Raw genomic sequence first — 21,053 nt, forward strand, 5'->3', positions numbered from 1 at the left:
ATGTAATACGGGATTAAGTCCATATTAACAACAGAACATGACCTTGCTGGATTATGTACATGCAATGCAAACCAAAGGACTACGGCAGTGCTTTGCAAACCCCATTTTAACTCACCACCTGCTTCTCAAGGTAAATCATGGACAACAAGTGCTGGCTTTGCCAGCGATGCCTACATCCCATGAACAAAATGTAAAAAACTACCATGATCCCAAATGTCAGCAAAAAGACACTAAAAGCAGCATAACAACATTCAGTATATTATTATGATCCCCCGCTGAGGTTACCACTGGACAAGCCTGATCCTAGGGTGGAACCCAGCTCAATAGATCCTAATTTGTACTTGTTTGTTTAAATGCGTGGAGAGTGGCCACTGAACAGAGTCACTGGGGTCAGCAAATGAAACAAAAGCATACAATATTTATTAAATAAGGAAAGATGAACTATATTACAATACTCCTTCACCCACAACTATACCTTTACAGATATACAGATTTGTAAGGATAACACAAGTTACAGAAGCTATCCTATACTCTAATGTTCACAGTAAGTACACAGTCCATGTAAACCAATAGGCACCCTGTGGTCAGACACATCACACTCTGAAACCAAGTGACAGATGTTATGGATCACTCCGAAACTCCCCCCCAAGATGCTTCTCACACTATAAGCCAACTGGTCTCACTGAACTCCGTCTTTCACACAAGGGTTTCCAATCTCCACTCTCGAAGAACTTGCTTTGGAATCTCCTCCCAAACTGATGCTTTCTCTCAGATGCCTTCTGCAAGGGTCCACCCCCAGGGTTTCTAAATCTCCTTCCAATGCTCCTCTCCCCTGGATCACCACATGCATTCAAGCTGTCTTTCACGCACTCCCTTTCTCACTGACTCAGCCATGAACAGTACATCACTGCTTCACATGTCCATAGTAAAGAGTTACAGAAATTCAGAAGTCTCTCTGGATCTTCTGGCCTCTTATAGGCTGTTCTCACTTTAAATCTGCTTTCTGCAGCTTTTGTCTCTTTAAATCTGAAGATTGAAGTCTTTTCTCTCTGCCCCTCACTCTTAACTTCACTTAACAAGGCTTTTTCCAGGTTCCTGTCTTACCTTTTGACTAGAAGATATGCTTTGGACTTTCCCCTCTTCCACTCCCCTGGATTTGGGGATTTTCTTCTTTAGCTTGGGACTGGCTATCTGTCCCTTCTAGGTGGCTTCTATTTGGCAGTTGTCTTCAAAATGAACTCAAAACTGCTGTTTCTTTAGTTTTTCTGTATGTGCTTGTGGGAGGGACCTGCCTCTCTGGACCCCTGTTGCTAGGCAACAGCCTAGTTTCTCTACTCTTGTTTGCTTAACTTAGCTGCAACAGTCCTAAAACTCTCATTAGAAATGCAGGCACCTTTTAAAGTGAAACTAAAACACAATTTGACCTTTTCTTAACACACATAGATACAGAAATACAAATCAAACTTAAACTTTAAAGCTAAAACTTATTCCTAACACCTACAAGTACCAATATAGCTTACTTTAACTATCTCTCTTTCCTAACAATATAATTAAAGCTTGTGAATTATAGATCAACATATAATATGTCAAATAAATATGAAAATCTGTGTTTTCAAAATACTTTGTAAAATTGTTATTTTATATACTCAAAAAGGTTTCAGCCAAGTTCTCCATATTCCCTAAATGACAGACTCAGTGAAGCCCTTCTCCTCTCCACCCCTCCCCACGCACATAGTGATCACCCCCTCTCCCCGCATCATACACTCTCACACACACTCCTCTTTCCAACACCCCTTCACCCAACTCACTCAGTCAGCAGCCTAGCCTTTCCAAAGTCTTACAGCAACATAAGGCATTCTGAGCCCCACAGACCCCTTCATGGCCAGGCCACTGTTACTGAAATAACCAGCCAAGACTTTGGCTTTGCAGCACCCTCCTGGGTAGCTAGCTATACGGTGTCAAAGCATGTTAATTAATATGTCAATTTTATCCTATTTTACAAGAACTCTCATTTGGACTTGATTCAATGAAAAAAGTACCAGTCTGAATTAGCAGCAAGGGAAAGTTGTCAAATAACTTTAGAATACTAATTAACCTAAACAAGGTTGTTCTGAGTCTATTTCCTAAAAGTATTTTCATTAATGAATATCACTTTTCACAACAACTGAACGTTTGATTCTCAACGTGCTCATGATGCATTGCTTAAGAAAGAATCTTATATCTTGAATTTTTCCTTTTTTGCAATAGACAAGTATTGCAACATCTTGCATTTTAAAGCTACTTGCAGTATAGCATCTCATTAAATAAATAAGTAAATGTTTGTGCCTTGAGCTTTTGCATGTAGCGAAAAATTCTGTAATTTATTTTCTTTGCTGGAGATTAGGAGTCATCAACCGTCATACTTCCTCTTCCAGTGCACAAGTTTAAACATCTCCCTCTCTTTTTACTTCACAAATCAATAAACACACATAGTGCAGAATCTACCTCACTTTGGGAATTTCAAGTTTTGACACATCTTTATTTACATCCTCTGCAGCCACTGTTTCCAAATCTTCTGGAGGAAAAAAAGACTTCTGCATCAGGCTTGGGCTCCACTGCTTCCCCCACTCCCCACCTCCCTAGCAGACCTTCTAAATCCCGGATCCACTCCTCCACCTCCCACAAGACTGCCAAACCCCGGCTCCGCCGTTCTACCCAACTTCCTTTCCTGGGCCTGCTGAACCCAACATCTCCACCATGTGGCCAGCAACAGAGCATGCCCTCCCTGTTAAATGGCCAGCTGGCCCAAACCTGCTCCTGGCCTCCTTCATGGCAGAGATCTTCCAGGCATTCTGATACTCTCAGGTTATGGCTGCTTTGGAGGCAGTGGTGGCCAAGGGTAGGGAGAGGTCAGAAAGAAATTAAAGGGCGTAATTTCATTACTTAAAAGTCAGAATTCTGCTAAGTTGCAGAAATTTCTTATTTCTGCTACACTCAACACCCAATGGTGCACACAAGTCGTGGAAGGTCTACGAAGTTTAGGGACCCAGCTAATTAATCCTATCAACAAGCGGGAAACATTAAACTGTCAAAATCTATATTTTCAATTGGTATGTTTTGAGCTGCAGCTCTAAACTCAGGAATATGACCACCAGTTCTCAAGAAGTCTTTATATCAAACTAAATGAGACATTTATTAATTTACTACAAATTAAACACATACACATAGCTCCAAATTACTACTATCATAACTTTTTAACAAATTCCCAAATTAATCTCCATTAAGACAACAATAACCAATAGACTTAATCAGACACCAGGCAAAGCATTTTCACCTTAAGAATTCAAAATAAGGTTCCTTTCAATTTGGTTCCTTTGCAGACAGTTGTAGGCTTACAAGCTTTGATCTTACATGCCTCTGCTCTGCACACACAAAATCCCTTCTGTTATACCCAGCACTCCCCTTTGAATGTAAATTCTCATTGTATCATCAGGCCCTTTTGAACTCCTTTCACAGTACCAATTTTATTAGTAATATAAACATTGCTTGGTGTCTCCTGGCTAGGTGCAAGATTTCACTCCCACTCTTGAAAGCTATATTCAGCAAAATGCAAATATACCCTCTACCTCTGTTGACATCTCAAAACTACTATACATCAAAGTCTGGGAAGAATGTCCTCTGCAGTCACTGTTGCCTTGAAGCAGACTGGGAAGAGTGTCCTCTGCAGTCACCATTGCAAAGTAAAAAAAACAGAGTGACATCACAGGAAAACCGTAAGTTCATTGGTTGGTAAATAACTGCTAGTTTGAACTGACTATTCTAATTTGATTTCACATTAAAGGTGACTACTGGGACCTAGGATCGGAGGCCAAACACTTCACCTTCAACTCAGCAGAGAGAGCGAGTTCCAATTGATTTTAAAAAGTGTATTCTGAATCTCTATTCTAACTTGCTTTCAGATTAAAGGTAAATAGGAGAAATATTTTACAGATTGATAAACTAAAGAACAGTTGAAAAAACAAATTGAAAAACTAATTAAATAAAATAGAGATGCAGGGCCAGGCGATGTGCTGTAGCTGCATGATGTGGGAGCTGGTGGACCCCATTGTGGTTCCTAGTGACCACATCTGTAGCAAATGTTGGCTGCTCAAGGAACTCTGGCTCAGATTTGATGAGCTGGACTCTGAGCTTCGGACACTGCGACACATCAGGGAGGGGGAGAGTTACCTGGACGCTGTGTTTCTGGAGACAGTCACACCCCTTAGATTAACTACCTTAAATTCGGCCAGTAGTTAGGGACAGGAGGGTGTGACTATGAGTGAGGCAGGTAGAGGGATCCAGGCAGTAGCACTGCAGGAGCCTCAGCCCTTGACCTTATCCAACAGGTTCGAGATTCTTGCTCCCTGTGTGGACGAGAGCGAGGATTGTAGGGAAGATCAGCAAACTGACCATAGCACCGTGGTACAGGGAGCCATTTAAATTGGGGGGGGAGAAAAGAGAAATGTAGTTGTAATCGGGGATAGTATAGTTAGGGGAATAGATATTGTTCTCCGTAGCCAGGATCGAGAGTCCCGAAGGCTGTGTTGCCTACCTGGTGTCAGGGTTAAGGATATCTCATCTGGGCTGCAGAGGAACTTGTAGGGGAAAGATCCAGTTGTCATGGTCCACGTGGGTACCAACGATATAGGTAGAAGGAGGAAAGAGGTTCTGCTGAGGGAATACGAGCAGCTAGGGGTTAAATTAAAAAGCAGAGCCTAAAAGATAATAATCTCCGGATTACTACATGAGCCATGAGCTAATTGGCACAGGGTCAATAAGATTAAAGAGGTAAATGCGTGGCTCAAAGATAGGTGTGGGAGAAATGGGTTCAAATTCATGGGACATTGGCACCAGTACTAAAAGAGGGAGCTATTCCGTTCAGACAGGCTCCACTTGAATCATGCTGGGACCAGTGACCTGGTGAATCACATAACTAGGGTTGTAGGTAGGGCTTTAAACTAAATAGTGGGGCGGAGGGTTCAGTTGCATGGAAATATAAAAAAATCAAAGTTTAAAGAGAGTCTAAGAGTGCAGGTTAGTGATGAGGCTGATTGTTACCAAAAAGTGAAAGGAAGGGACAGAGTGTGTGAACGCCATATTGCACCAAAGAATCGTATAAGAGTAGGGAAAATTGACAATAGGGAAAAATTAAAGGCTTTGTATCTGAATGCACGTAGCATTCAGAATAAAACTAATGAATTAACAGTGCAAATAAAGGTAAATAGGTATGATCTGGTGACGATTACTGAGACGTGGTTACAGGGAGAACAGGTTTGGGAGTTGACTATCCAAGGGTACTCAGTGTTTTGGAAGGATAGGCAGGAAGGAAAAGGAGGTGGTGTAGCTTTGTTAGTAAAGGAAGAGATCAGTGCTATAGTGAGGAATGATATAGGCAGTGGAGAGCAAGACGTAGAGTCAGTCTGGGTAGAAATAAGAAATAGCAAGGGAAAGAAGTCCCTGGTGCGAGTAATCTATAGGTCCCCAAACAGTAGTTCAGCAGCAGGGCACAGTATAAAACAGAAAACACTGGGAGCATGTAAGAAAATCACGGCAATAATCACGGATGATTTTAATATGCATATAGACTGGATTAATCAAATTGGCAAGGGTAGCCTCAAGGGAGAGTTCATAGAGTGTATTAGACATTGTTTCTTGGAGAAATATGTTGTGGAACCAACCAGGTAGCAGGCTATTCTGGATTTGGTTTTGTGTAATGAGATGGGATTAATTAATGATCTCATAGTAAAGGATCATCTAGGGAAGAGTGATCATAGCATGCTAGAATTTCAAGTTCAGTTTGAGAGTGAGAAACTTGAGTCCCACATTAGTGTTCTGGAGTTAAACAAAAGTAATTACATAGGCATGAGGGCAGGTTTGGCCCTAGTGGACTGGGCAGGAAGTCTACAAGGTAGGACGGTTGAGGAACAGTGGCAGATGTTTAAGGAGATATTCAATTCCTCCTAAGTAAAATATATTACAAAGAGGAAGAAAGATGGTAAGAGGGGGAAAAAGCATCCATGGCTAAGCAAGGAAGTTAAAGATAACATAAAGGCAAAAACTAAGGCATATCAAATTGCAAAGGTCAGTGGCAGGCTGGAAGATTGGGAAACTTTTAAAGATCAACAAAGGGTTACTAAAAAAAAATAAAAAGAGCAAAGATAAATTATGAAAGAAAACTAGTGCAAAATGTAAAAACTGATAGCAAAAGCTTCTACAAGTATATAAAAGGAAAAAGAGTAGCTAAAGTGAATGTTGGTCCCTTGAAGGATGAGACTGGGGAGTTAATAGTGGGGAACACAGAAATGGCAAAGATGCTTAATCAATATTTTGCCTCAGTTTTCACAGTGGAGGACACTAATACCACCCCAATAATAACAAGTAGTGCAGAGGGTATAGAGAAGCAGGAACTTAGAACAATCACCATCATTAGAGAAAAAGTACTGAGCAAACTATTGGGATTATAGGGTGACAAGTCCCCAGGACCTGATGGCCTACATCCCAGGGTCTTAAAGGAAGTGGCAGAGGAAATAGTGGATGCATTGGCTATAATATTCCAAAATTCCCTGGATTCTGGATAGGTTCCAGTGGAGTGAAAAAATGCTAATATAACGCCCTTATTCAAAAAGGGCGGGGTGGGGGGGCTGGTGGGCAGGGGGAGGCAGAAAGTAGGAAACTATAGACCAGTTAGTTTAACGTCTGTCGTTGGGAAATTGTTGGAATCCATTATTAAGGAAGTAGTAATGGGGCATTTGGAAAGTCAAATTGCAATCCATCAGAGTCAGCATGGTTTTATGAAGAGTAAATCGTGTTTGACTAATTTGTTAGAGATCTTTGAAGATGTGACAAGCAAAGTGGATAATGGGGATCCTGTAGATGTAGTATATCTGGACTTCCAGAACGCCTTTGATAAGGTGCCGCACAAAAGATTAATACACAAGATCACACGGGGTTAGGGGTAATATATTAGCTTGGATAGAGGATTGACTAACCAACAGAAAGCAGAGAGTCGAGATAAATGGGTCTTTTTCTGGATGGCAAACTGTAACTAGTGGGGTGCCACAGGGTTCGATCCTTGGGCCCCAACTATTTACAATCTATATTAATGACTTGGATTCAGGGATCGAAGGTACTATAGCTAAATTTGAAGATGACACCAAAATAGGTGGGAAAGTAAGTTACAATGAAGAAATAAGAAATTTACAAATGGATATGGAGAGGTTAGGTGAATGGGCCAAAATTTGGCAGATGGAGTTTAACGTGGATAAGTGTGAGGTTATCCATTTTGGTCAGAAGAATAAAAAGGTGACTTATTATTTAAATGGAGAGAAACTTCAGAATGCTTCAGTGCAGAGGGATCTGGGTGTCTTCGTCCATGAATTGCTGAAAGCTAGTATGCAGGTACAGCAGGAAATAAGGAAGGCAAATGGAATTTTGGCATTTATTGCTAAAGGAATAGAGTATAAAAATAGGGAAGTGTTGTTGCAACTGTACAAGGCATTGGTGAGTCCGCACCTGGAGTACTGTGCACAGTTTTGGTCCCCTTACTTGAGGAAGGATGTAGTTGCATTGGAGGCAATTCAGAGGAGGTTCACTAGATTGATTCCAGAGATGCAGGGCTTGTCTTATGAGGAGAGCTTGAGCAGTTTAGGTCTATGCTCACTAGAGTTTAGAAGGATGAGAGGAGATCTAATTGAGGTATATAAGATGCTAAAGGGGATAGACAAAGTAGACGTGGAGCAGCTGTTTCCCCTTGTGGGACCTTCTAGAATGAGAGGCCATAGTTTTAGGCTAAGGGGTGGTAGATTTAAATCAGAGATGAGGAGGAATTACTTTTCTCAAAGGGTCGTGAATCTGTGGAATTCACTGCCTCAGAGTGCAGGGGATGCCGGGACGCTGAATAAATTTAAGGAGGAGATAGACAGATTTTTAATAAGTAACGGGTTGAAAGGTTACGGGGAGCGGGCAGGAAATTGGAGTTGAGGCTAAAATGAGATCAGCCATGATCATATTGAATGGTGGGGCAGGCTCGAGGGGCTGAATTGCCTACTCCTGCTCCTAGTTCTTATGTTCTTATGTAAAGCACCCAGACTAGCTGGCTTTAATCCAGGTGCATTCTTCATACCAAATGGCATGACTTTATACTGATATAGTACACTAGGAGTTACAAAAGCTGATATCTCCTTTGCTCTCTCTGACAACGGTACCTGCCAATATCCTTTTATCAAGTCAATCTTAGTGATAAATTTCGATTGTCCCACTTTCTCAATGCAATCTCCCAACCGTAGTATAGGATATGAATCCACTTTTGTCACTGCATAAACCTTTCGATCGTCTACACACAGTCTTTGTGTTCCATCTGGTTTCAGTAAATAGGCAAATTCCAGTTAGTTCAACTAGATTCAATGATGTTATTTTGAAGCATGAAATCAATTTCTTTTTGTACTTGTGATAACTTTGCCAGATTTAATGTATAAGGATGTTGCCTTATTGAAGATAAAACTTGTACTGAGACATCATGTAGAGCTAAATTTGTCTTTCCCATCTTATTTCCACAAATAGGTTTGTGTGACTGCAATAGCTTTTTAAAATCACTTTGACACTTGCTTGGAAGGTAACTCAATATTTCATTTAAATTTTCAAGCGCCCCTTAATTATCCAATTTTATTACAGGGAAATAAATTTTGGAGTCCTGCACTTTCACCTCTTTCTCATCATCCACCATCACCTTTATCTCTTTTTGTTCCTCTTCCCTGTCAACGTACTTTTTAAGCATTTTTACATGACACGCCCTCTGCTTCTTTCTTCTATCTGGAGAATTTATTAAATAATTTACTTCACTCAATTTCTTTTCAATCCTGTAAGGCCCACTAAGTCTTGCATTTAATGAATCACCAAGTACTGGTAGCAAAACTAGTACTTTCTCTCCAGAGAAAAAACTGCGAGTTTTAGCATTCTTATCTGCCTTCACTTTCATCACTTGCTGTGATGTCTTTAAATGTTCCCTCGCCAATTCACATGCTCTGTTCAATCTTTCCCTGAAATTTGATACATAATCCTGGAGAGTAGTTTCTGAATTTTGACTCACCAATTTCTCATGAATCAATTTCAGTGGTCCTCTTACCTCATGATCATAAACTAGTTCAAAAGGACTAAAACCAGTTGATGCATTAGGAACGTCTCTAATAGCAAATAACAAAAATGGAATTCCCGATTCCCAATCCTATGGATAGTCCTGACAGTACGCTATCATCATTGTTTTTAAAGTTTGATGCCATCTTTCCAAAGCCCCTTGTGATTCCAGATGATAAGCTGTTGACTTAAACTGTTTTATCCCCAAACTATTCATTACTTCCTTAAACAGTTGTGATATGAAATTTGACACCTGATCTGATTGTATTTCCTTAGGTAAACCATATCATGTAAAAAATTTAATTAACTCCTCCGCAATCCTCTTAGTTGTAATATTTCTTAAAGGAATCGCTTCAGGAAACCTGGTAGATACATCCATTATTGTCAGTAAATACTGATTTCCACTTTTAGTCTTAGGGAGGGGTCCTACATAATCAATCATGACTTTTGTAAAAGGTTCTTCAAATGCTGGTATTGGGATTAAAGGCACTGGTTTAATCACTGCTTGTGGTTTACCTGTTATTGGCATGTATGACAGGTTCTACAGAATTTGACTACATCCCTATGCAATCCTGGCCAAAAAAATACCTCTGTGTCTTTCCTTGTGTTTTCCTAATTCTTAAATGTCCCCCCATTGGAATTTCATGAGCAATCCTCAGAATCTCATTTCTAGACCTTAATGGGATAATCTGATGCACATACTTCCAGCTTTCATTTGCTGAGATATTATCTGACCTCCATTTTCTCATTAAATTATTTCCCAGAAGGTAATAACATACTGAAATACATTTTGCTTCTGTTTCTGAGTAAGCTTTGTGATATAACTGCTTTAATTGCAAATCATTTTTCTGCAACTCTACTAACCTCCTTGTGTTAAACACTTCAGCTAATTGCCCTGTAGTCTTTCCTCCTGAACAATGTTATCAAACATAATGCCAGTTAATTGGATGTCAACACCTTCTTCTTGCCTTTGAACTTGTTTAGCTTGTTCTTCCCTATGAGCCTTTGATCTCACTACAACACAATCAGGAAACAATCCAGGATGTTCCTTCTGCAATACCTCTGTTGAAAACACTTCTACAGGCTGCTCAATTACCATAGGCATCACCCACATTTGCAATTCACTATATCATTACCCAGAATAAATTGAACCCCTGCAATAGGCAGTTTTTCCACCACTCCAACTGAAACTTCACCTGTCTTCCACCTGCTCTTTAAATTTACCTTCCACAATGAAATAGATTTAGCATCTCCATGAACCCCACTTATTATTACCTGCTCCTGCAATACTCCATTTGAACAACAAATATCATTATCCCACAACATTAAGGATTGACTAGCCCCTGTGTCTCTTAAAATTTTAACATCTTTACCTACTCCACTCTGTACACATGGAAAGACTTTCCCTTCACACACAAAATCTTTAAGTATTTCTGCAACCTGCTCCTCAGAATTCTCGAGTAAACTGTGAACACATTCACACTTCTTCATCTATCAATGATTCTCCCTGTTTCACCTGTACACAAACCATTGGTTTCTCCTCTGCCTGAACCTCAGAACCCACAGTACTTTTACTTCCAGAGCTTTTCTGTACCTCAATAATTCCAACAGATTTTCCGAGCAATTTCCAACACACTAGCTTTGTGTGCCCCATTTTATTACAATGAAAACACCTCAATTTTCGAATGTCACCTCTACCTTCAGCACCTTTCTTTTTATTCTGAGAAAAAAGCTTCCTGGGAACATCCAGCTACTCCTTCTCTTCCCTGACTACCTATCCTCCTTTCACCTTCCTACTTTTTATTCTTCTCCGATTTGAAAGGGGGACGAAAAAAAGTTTAGCTCTATGAACTAACTCATGATCATTAGCTCTCTCTCCTGCTTGTTTTACAGAATCAACTCTCTCTTCTTCCACATGAGTTCTCACTACTGAAGGGATTGAATCTTTAAATTCTTCCAAAAGAACTACTTCCCTAAGGGCTGCATGTATTGTCTCTATTTTAAAGCCCGTATTCACTGGTCAAAATTACTTTGTTTTACTCTTTCAAACTCAATATAAGTTTGCCCAGGCTGTTTTCTCATATTCCTAAATTTCTGCCTGTATGCTTCAGGAACCAAATCATTTGAACTCAAAATAGCCTTTTTCACCACATCATAATTCACCGACATTTCTTCTGATAGTGAAGCATATACCTCATGCGTTCTACCCACCAACTTGGACTGTAATAATAACGTCCAGTTTTCCTGTGGCCATTTCATCAGTTTAGCTAGCTTCTCAAATGAAATAAAGAATGCTTCAATATCTTTTTCCTCAAACTTTGGAAGAACTTGTACAAATTTAAACATCTCCCCACTGGGTTCAATTCAGGAGATAAGTCCTTCCTCACCTACTGGAGTCTCTTTTTTAACTGCCAACATTTTCGGTTGGAATTCTCTCTCTATCTCCCTTTTTCTCTTTCCTCCTTCTCTATCTTCACAATTCCTAATTCTCTTTTAAAAGCCATTCTCTGTCTTTTGCTTCTAATTCAAGTTTTTTCGGTTCCTTTGCTTGTTCAAATTCAAGCATCTTCATTTGGAACTGAAATCTCACTACCTGCAGCTGTGACTCACTAGTGTCAGGTATCACTTCCAACTGTAGATGCTGTGCTATACTTTTAATTATATCTGATTTCCTGGCCCCTGCAGGTAACCCCAATTTTAACTTATCTGCCAACTCTGTTAATTTACTCGTTTAATTTTTGCAACCCAATCAGAATTATATCTTCTAATCCCGGACAAGTCTTAGCAATAGCCAAAGCCATCTTGCAGTCTCACCACTTGTAAAGTACCTCACCAACTCCTGAATTCAAGGTGCTTCTCATACTCGTAACCTTAAGATTCACCAATTCCAAACCAATCAAGGAATTATAATTTTAATCCTGGACAAGCCCCCAATTGTAATGACACAGCAGTTTGTAAAGGCTAAGTTATTAAAATCCCAGAGGGGAACTTTGAACAACCATCTTAACCTATATTTTCAATTGGTATGTTTTGTGCTGCAGCTCTAAATTCAGGAATATGACCATTCTCAAGAGGTTTTTATATCAAACTAAATGAAACATTTATTAATTTACTTTATATTAAACACATACACATGGCTACAAATTACTATCATAACTTTTAACAACTTCCCAAATTAACCTCCAGTAAGGCAACAATAACCAATAGACTTAACCAGATACCAGGCAAAGCATTTTCACCTTAAGAATTCAAAATGAGGTTCCTTTCAATTTGGTTCCTTTGCAGACAGTTGTAGCCTTACAGGCTTTGATCTTACATGCCTCTGCTCTGCATACACAAACTCCCTTCTGTAAAACCCATCACTCCCCTTTGAATGTAAATTCTCATTGTATCACCAGGCCCTTTGAACTCCTTTCACAGAACCAATTTTATTAGTAATATAAACATTGCTTGGTGTCTCCTGCTAGGTGCAAGATTTCACTCCCACTCTTGAATGCTGTATTCAGCAAAATGCAAATGTACCCTCTACCTCTGTTTACATCTCAAAACTACTATACATCAAAGCACCCAGGCTAGCTGGCTTTAATCCAAATAAAACACATTGACACACCCACAGATTAAACCTCTATTTTTTTAAATTTCCAATAACATTGTATACATTAATATCTCTTCCTGACACATTATAGCACCATTAATGCAATAAAACACAAGGCACTTCACATTGATTTTATCAAATAAAATTTGATACTGAGCCACATAAGGAGATATTAGGACAGATGACCAAAGCTTGGTCAAAGAGGTAAGTATTAAGTAGCATCTTAAAAAAGGAAGGAGAGGTAGAGAGTCAGAGAGTCTTGGGACTGGAATTCTGCAGTTGAGAGCCCAGGCAACCAAAGGTATTGCCACGAATGGTGGAGTGATTCAAACACGGGATGCTCAAGAGCTGAGAATTGGAGGAATGCAGATATCCTGGAGGGTTGTGGGGCTGAATGAGGTTACTATGGGATGGGCCTGCTGATCCTGGGGTCCAATATGACACCAGTGTTTTGCAAACAGTCTGATTCAGTCTCAGATAGTTGCCAGGGAGAGGGACAGATGTGGCATTGAGGGAACAGGACTTGTAAAGGGCATCAAAAATACAAGTCATACAGCTCAGAAGGAGGTCATTCAACCCATCAGGTCCATGCAGGATATATAAATATATTCAAATATGTATCATTTACAGTTTTGGTCTTCCAAATATTTAATTGGGGGAAACTTCTGCTCATCCAGTACTGGGTGTTAGAGAAGCAGTTTGATAATTTACAGAAAATGGAGAAAGGGAGTGATGAGGTAGAGCTGGGTGTCCTTAAGAGTGAAAACTATCTGGGTAACTAAGGTGTTTAAAACTGGAAAACTAGTGTAGCAAATTCCGTTTAAACGCTGAGTTATTTGAATTAAACATTTTTTCCCCTTGAAGTTTGAACTCCCTGTTTTTCCCTGAGCCGGGACTGAGCGGTTTATTCAGACATATCAACCAACCGTCGCCAGGGCACTCTGTGCTCCTCGGTTACCATGGTGTTGCCTTGTCGCAGACGTCACTTCCTGGATTTTAAATTGCTTTCCGCGGCGGTTGATTGGATTCTTGGATCGCGGCTGCAGCGACGTCACAATCGTCCGTGGCGATGGCCGAGTCCGGCCGTGACGCGAGCGTCTGGAACGGTGCGGGCCGTGGAATCCGGGGCTCGGGCTCGAGCTCGGGTCCGGGCCGCCACGAGAAGAGTCTCGGGCTCCTCACCACTAGATTCGTGTCGCTGCTGCAGGAGGCCAAGGACGGAGTGTTGGACCTCAAGCAGGTCAGGGCCACCTCACCCGCTGGAGGGGAGGGGAGGGAGCACATGTGTTAAAAACAAACGACAGCAGCTGGGGGAGGATAACACCCAGATCCACCAGTTCGGGTCTCCTTCACAGTTCAGGAACCATAATCTTAAAAAGCTTCACTCACATTCTTTGGTACCAGACTGGCTGTTTACGGCCAGGTGTATTTGGGGAATTTTGAATTATAGGTTCCTCAAAGGCAAACTCTTCGTCATTTGAGGCACAGGCAATCTATGTGTGTATTCCAGCAGCTGTACCGTGTTGTGAAAAATAATAGTGATTTTTGTTTTTAAATGGAAAACCTGTTCTTAAACTAGGTGGTGGAGCGGTAATATCACTGGCCTAGTAATCCAGAGTTTTGTGATAAGGCTCATGGGACATGAGTTCAAATCCTGCTATGGCAGGGTTAGTAAATCTAGAATTGCAAAGCTAGTCTCAGAAATGGTGACTATGAAACTATTATTGCAAAACATATTGAGTATCCTATAATAGGAAATCTGCCATTTTTTGTGAGCTCCAGACCCACAACATGGTTGACTCCAGACCCACAGCAATCTAACTGCCACTCATTTAGGGATGGGCAACAACTGCTGGCCTTGCCACTGATGCCCACATCCCAAGAAAGAAAAAAAGTGGTGGACCACAGAAGAGTAACTGTTGTCATGCTTTTAAAGACTATGTAGAGGGCTGTCACTAGAATGGGACACTGAACTGAGTAATTAACAAAAGATCCTTATGTTACTATTTCAAAAACAAGTTGCATTTATATAGTGGTTGTAATGTAGTAAAACATCCAAGGTGATTAATAATGACATGTTGTTAAAACTGGATGGCAAGCCACAGATATAAGGGGGTGACCAAAAGTTCATTGAAAGGATGGCTTTTAAATATGGCTGCTGATGTGGGATGAAAGAGGAGGAAATCCAATGTTGGAGTTTATTTTTGTGCTTTATTTTGGGGTGGCGGGGGGATGTGGGCACAGAAGTTGGGATGGGGGGGTGTTTGTAGGGCTCAAAAAGAAGTTGCGTATAGGGAGGTGTGAAACCATGGAAGAATTGAAATGCAAGGTGTTAATTTTCAATCCTAAGCATTGGCCTCTGGTTACCCACTGTGGATCTCTGATGATATGTATGATGAATGTGCGTTGTGGGCTGGAATATGAAAAGTTTGAATGAGCTGCAGTTTCTGGAGGGTGGAGAATGGGAGGTTGACCTAGAAAAACATTGGAATATTTAAATCTAGAGGTGACAAAGGGATAGATTAGTTTTTCAGCAGGAGAAAGGCTGAGAAGGGAGAGGAGGTGGGCATTGCAGTAGTGGTAGAAGTAGCATTTTTTTAATGGCGAGTAAGGTAGCTTAGTTTGAAGTTGAATGAGCTGCTGAAGTTGTGAATGATCCTGTCCAGCCTAAGATAGTGGTCAGGAAGGACTTGAAGTCACAATGGTATAGAAGGCAAGAGTAGGGAATTATAGCAGGGCCAACGATTATGATGTCAGTTTTCCCAATTTTCTGCTGGAGGAAATTGCACAATATAGAGTAACAGTGAATGAGTCAAGGTTATCAGAGGTTGAGCTGGGTGTCATTAGAGTGAAAGCTGACTCTATTGGCAGGATTTCCTGGCTGGTGAGCGGGGGGGTGCAGGGCCCGCTCGCCCGCCCGCCGGCCGACGTGTAAAATGATGCGGGATGACCTCGACCGGAGCTCCCAACGTCACCCCACGCCATTTCAATTTTCAGATCGGCGGGGGCTCAGCCGAATCAGCTTTGCGCCCGCCGACCTGTCAATGGCCTATTGAAGCCATTGACAAACTCATTAACATCACTAATGGACCTGCCCGTCCAACCTTAAGGTTGGCGGGCAGGCCGGGAGCCCTGGCAGGCTTCGGAAAAAGCATGAAACCTCATCCATGGGTGGGATGAGGTTTCATGTAGGTTTTTAAAAATTTAATAAAAGTTTAACTAAAAGTGATGGAAATGTCCCAACTCATGTGACAGTGTCACATGAGGGGACATGTCAGGGAAATTTTATTTTTCTATTTTTAGCATCTTTACATTTGGAGCCGGTCTCCCTGAGGCAGCATTTAGCCTCAGGGAGATGAGTGCACACTTTCGCGCACATGCACGAAAGAGCGCACTCTCGGCTCAGAATCCCCCCATCCCCCCCCCCCCGGTCGCACAGGGAACGTGCCGCGCTTCCTGGTGGACGTCACAGGCCATCCACGTAAAATGGTGGGGCGATGATCGGAGGCACGCCTCCATGCGCCTGCTCCTGAACTTCCTCCCCAACGGGGGGAAAATTCTGCCCTATGTCTCTGGATGATGCTACCAACGTGAAAGTGACAAAGAGAAGGAAACCATCGAATGATCTTTGAAAAGCTCCCAACGTGATGTTGCGAGTTGAAATGAGAAACTGTTGAGACATATACTCTCGCTATGACTGGAGAAACAGGAGCGGAAGCAAAAGTGGATAATCTCCCAAGCTTGACGACAAAGAGATATTGGAGGATAATGTGGCCAACTATGTCAAAAGCTGTAGAGAGGAGTCAGAGGACTTGAGGCAATGCACTGTGGTCACAGTAACAGAATGCCTTCCTGAGTTCTGGTCAACGTTTGTACTTCAACCAACATCACTAACTACTAAACTAGATGACCTAATCATTCATCTCACTTGGTTGTGGGAGTTTGTGTGCAAGTCCCACATTTGCCTAGCAGCTGTGCAGTGCTTTGGGACATCCTGAAATGTGATGAGATACTATACAAATGCAAGTTCTGTGCAGTGAAGGAATTTTTGGCGTTGCATATTTTGTGTATATTGAAATATTTTTCAATGCTGATTCTTTTGTTATTAATCTTGTGTGACATGGTCTAGTTAAATGCACGGTGGTTTAAAGCATATCCTCTTTAATGTAATGGACAGAAGAAGGAGGAGAGGTGAACTGAAAGCCCCTATTCCCTTCCCTTTTCGCCATTATCAGTGTGGTTATTTTTGAAAATGTAGATTTTTGGTGTTTCTAAATCCCCATTTAGTGTGTGGTCAATTTTAAAGGTACCAGCATCAGACTTCTGTGGGTGTAAATATACTCACCCTGAAAGATCTAAATACCACAAAAATCTCACACCACACACTCAAGATAGATACAATTAAAGAAGATAATGCACTTTTACAAGTAAAAACCAAAATAGTAGTTAACAGTTCATGTGTCTGAGTCCAGTGAAGAAGGAAGCTTTTACCCACTCTTTAATTGTAGTCCAGATAAATTCAGATTGGTGGGGTCAGATACCCAGATCTTTTGCAGGATTCCTTCAAAGAGAATGAAGTTCAGCAGGTCATGAAGTCTGGCACTCATGACTGTTGTATCAGGTGGTCCAATTTCTTTAACAGTGAACTCACAGCTTTGGAAACAGGCTGGTAGGCTTTTAAAAAGAATTTTAAATTTCTCAGTTCATAAAAGGCAAAGATGGTGGCACAGCCTTCCTTTGCAGCTATTGTCTTGTCAGTATTATTCTACAGACTGCCCACAGGCCTCTTCTGAGTTTTGGGATAAAAGGATTTCAGTACCAGAGAACCAGTTTCAGTCACATGGTCAACAGTCATTGATATACTGTCCTAACAGACCCTTTCAATTAGCTATTTCTCTTAACCAAGCCTCACTTGGCTTTAACTTCTCACAGATGTACTTATGTAACCTCATTTCCATTGTCACGGGAGGATTGCTTTTCCTCCCCCTCCTTTGTCCGTGGTGCCGTCTGTTCAGCCATATCACCTACAGGGTGTCCTGCTGTGCGGCCGCCAGTTCTCCCTCAGAGACCTTCCTCTCACTCAAGTTTGTGACACCAGATTCACAAGTGTATGGCTTGAACAGAATGACCAGCGAGACAAGTTTGTTCTGGTAGTTCACAATCGGCTTATTGAATTACCCACAGCCCTCAGAGAAGGGCTGCATTCAGCGATCACACAACACAGTTCCAACCAGAACCCTGTCCCCTCAGAGGCTAAACCCCCACCTTTTTCCTAACTTAATACTTTGATCACCCCTTGGTTGGACTTCCAGTGGTGTTCTAGGTTCCTTGGTGGGGTTGACCAGACTGTACCAACTTCCTTGACTGCCTGCAGAAAATGGTGGCATCCTAAGATTTCTGTTCCCAGTTATACTATTTCTGCTGCTGGCCTGGTCAGCTCATTTTAATGTCCAGTAGTTAGCACTCTTAGTTTATTCTACACATAGTCCAGACAAATATGATCAGCTCATGCTGGTTGAAGCAATACGGTCTTGCCATGGACAATATACCCCAGATTGCTTAATCAATATTCCTGCTGTTCTGAGGCAATACAGTAACAGCACCTGGCTCCAGGGTTGATGAAGGTTTGAATGACCCTATTCCTCTCCCTGAGAGGGGCCAATCATAGTTGTGATGCCAGATTCCAGCACTATTGTTTGTAATACAGGCCTTAGTTGCATTACAATTCCTTGATTGTATTTTATTGATGGCATGTTCCTTGTGCCATTGTATCGGGTAATCAGTCTCTTAATTGCGTTAGCCAATGACAGGTAATGGCATTTTCCTGGTACCATTGCTCCATGATAGAAATCAGTTAATGTCCAAACCCTTTTGAGGAGCCACCATCTTTCACTAAATGTCCAAATTAACCCCTTGCTGCACAGCCCTGTGCTGTTGACTGCAGTTTGGTTTCTGTATCGTGTGGTAAAAAACATGAGGCTAAAACATGTCCATGGGTTTTGGTTTTATGCTCCATAAATTCCTCGGTTGGAGGGAATTCCGATCCTACATGATCTTTCGCATCTTCCAGTGATCATAATTAGTGGATAACTGGAATCGTCAGCTTTCCTTTGTTACATTGCAAATCTGGAGACATAAGGCAGAATCATCCCAGATTTGCAATAAGTGCAGTAGCAGGCATGAAAAACAGCATTTTACCCACCAGCTGCAATGGTGGGTTTTCGCACCATACTGTCTGCTTCCCACCTCATTAATTATGCAGCCTCAGGAAACAAGCCATCTTGCTAGCGGGAGGCCTCTGAATCGCCCGCCACACCATTACCTCACTGTTTCCTCACTCCGTGTGCCATATTTAAACTGTAGCCACCCACACGGTTCTCAATGCTTGCAGCCCAGGACTGCTCCAGTGAAGACATGGCCTTGAACGCCAAGAAGAGTTCAGTGACCCGTCACTGGAATGCCTTTTGGAGGCCCGCTGTGATGTCCTCCACCCCCGCTCTGGCTGCAGGAGGTCCAGCAAGGAGGCGGTGGCAGTGGTGGTCAGTGCCAATCTGCACAGAAGAGAGTTGGCCATGCAATGCAGAAAGAGAATGAATAATCTCATCTGTGCCACCAAGGTGAGGCAACCATCTCATTACTCTAAACTCTCACACTCTCAAAGCCATCGCACATTCACTGACACCTCACTCACTGTCAGTTTCTCACACACACCCTCATATCTCCATCTGGCCTTATCTCCTCCGAAGATTGCCTCCTCAGCCCTCACCATTGTGAGGCCACTTGCACAGATCAACATGTGCCCACTTGGATACCCCCCTTCCCCAGTACAGCCTTCGCCATGCAGCCTGAGGCCACACCTCCCCCTTCCTCAAGCAATCCCTAGCCCTGCAACCATTGAAAAGCCGCTCCCACCTTACGGCTGGCCTAGTAGGTAGAGATCTGCCCGTGAGCCCCCCCTAAAAGTGATGTGGTGCTGCCCGTGAAGCTTGGTACTGATGACCTCGAGTGCAGCCCGAAGCAAGGTAGGTAGGTAAACAAGCCACCAAGTCTTGAGCAAAGTGCAGATCGCCAGGTGCATGTCGTTTATGTACAGTTGCAAAACAAGTTGCTGTGCCCGGATGATCCAGCATGGGGGATTTATTCCGGTGAGAAGGGCTTATAATGCGATGCTGAAGTATTGAAATTAGGTTACCGACATGTGGTGATGGGTAACGCACCATTGACAGGTGGAGTGGACAATCACAAACTGGTTTTATGACGGTTTTTTTGGCCTTCTACCATATTGTCCGCTCACGCCCGCTATGACACTCTCTGCCAATGCGACCGGATGATTCCACTCATTGAGTCTAGAGTCCATTGACTCTTTGGAGTAAACTTTCGAACAATGGCAGACAAGAATTCCACAAACGAATGTTGCCTCAGCCTGCCCATTCAAGGGGGATACCCCCCACAATTATGATTCAGTTCAGAACTTTCTGACCCCTTTGGCACCCATCTTAACAGTTCATCAGTGTCCATTTTTAAATAAAGGCAATTCCAGAAGCTTCTGTATGAGCACAGTCCTTGTTTAAAGTTATGAATATGACATGCATTTTACTGGGAATGACATTCAACAAAGGGATATTTGTAGTTTCTCAGGATCATCTGAAATCTGTACCTATGATTTACCTTAGAAAGTTGGGTAAACTTGACTTATTACTTCATTTCCAGAAAATACGAGGTTATCTGATTAAGACAGTGCTTCAGATTTAAACAAAGAACTGCGGTGCTTGATTTGCTTGTGACACTGACAAGGGCCATGTAACAAAAGTCAATGACAGGACCAATGAAGACTTCATAATTGAAGTACAGATTTGAATGATCTCATCTATATCACAAGACAGAAGGAAAATAGCTAGCACCTTTTAACTGGTTGTAACTTTAACTCTGATGAATATATTTACACTCAGAAGAGTATAGGGAAAAAACTACTTTGTCATGTGTTTAGTAACATAACTCTAAAATGGACCCCATCCAACTAGGAAAAAAAGACCTGCCCTTATATAATTACTTTTTTGAGCCCAGGATGTCACAAATGTTTTAGTACTTTTAACTTCACATTGGGGTAGAAGAAAGGCATTGAAGGAGGACAGTGTGACCGACTCTGCCACAGGTCTCTGAGGGTGGAAGTAATGATGGTAGGAAACTCAACAGCCAATTTGTACAAAGCAAGCTCCCACAAACAGCAGTGTCATATTGACTCAGATAATCTGTTTTTAGTGATGTTGACTGATGGAAAAATATTGGACAGGACACCAGGGAGAACTCCGCT

The 21,053-nt window shown here is 41.8% G+C and overlaps 1 protein-coding gene and 1 long non-coding RNA gene across 2 annotated transcripts in view; one reads left to right on the forward strand and one right to left on the reverse strand.

Moving 5' to 3' along the window:
• The window catches only part of LOC144679837 (uncharacterized), a 216,087-nt gene that overhangs the window by 161,172 nt on the left and 33,862 nt on the right, over positions 1 to 21,053 (reverse strand). The gene's annotated exons all lie outside the window — the stretch shown is intronic.
• The window catches only part of LOC144679836 (transcription factor E2F5-like), a 42,366-nt gene continuing 35,072 nt past the window's right edge, over positions 13,760 to 21,053 (forward strand). The window contains exon 1 of the mRNA XM_078540677.1: positions 13,760 to 13,982. Coding sequence (XP_078396803.1) covers positions 13,812 to 13,982 — 171 coding nt within the window. The 5' untranslated portion in view covers positions 13,760 to 13,811. The remainder of the gene's footprint in view (positions 13,983 to 21,053) is intronic.

Source organism: Cetorhinus maximus, chromosome 4 (genome assembly GCF_964194155.1).
Source record: "Cetorhinus maximus chromosome 4, sCetMax3.hap1.1, whole genome shotgun sequence".
NCBI lineage: Eukaryota > Metazoa > Chordata > Chondrichthyes > Lamniformes > Cetorhinidae > Cetorhinus > Cetorhinus maximus.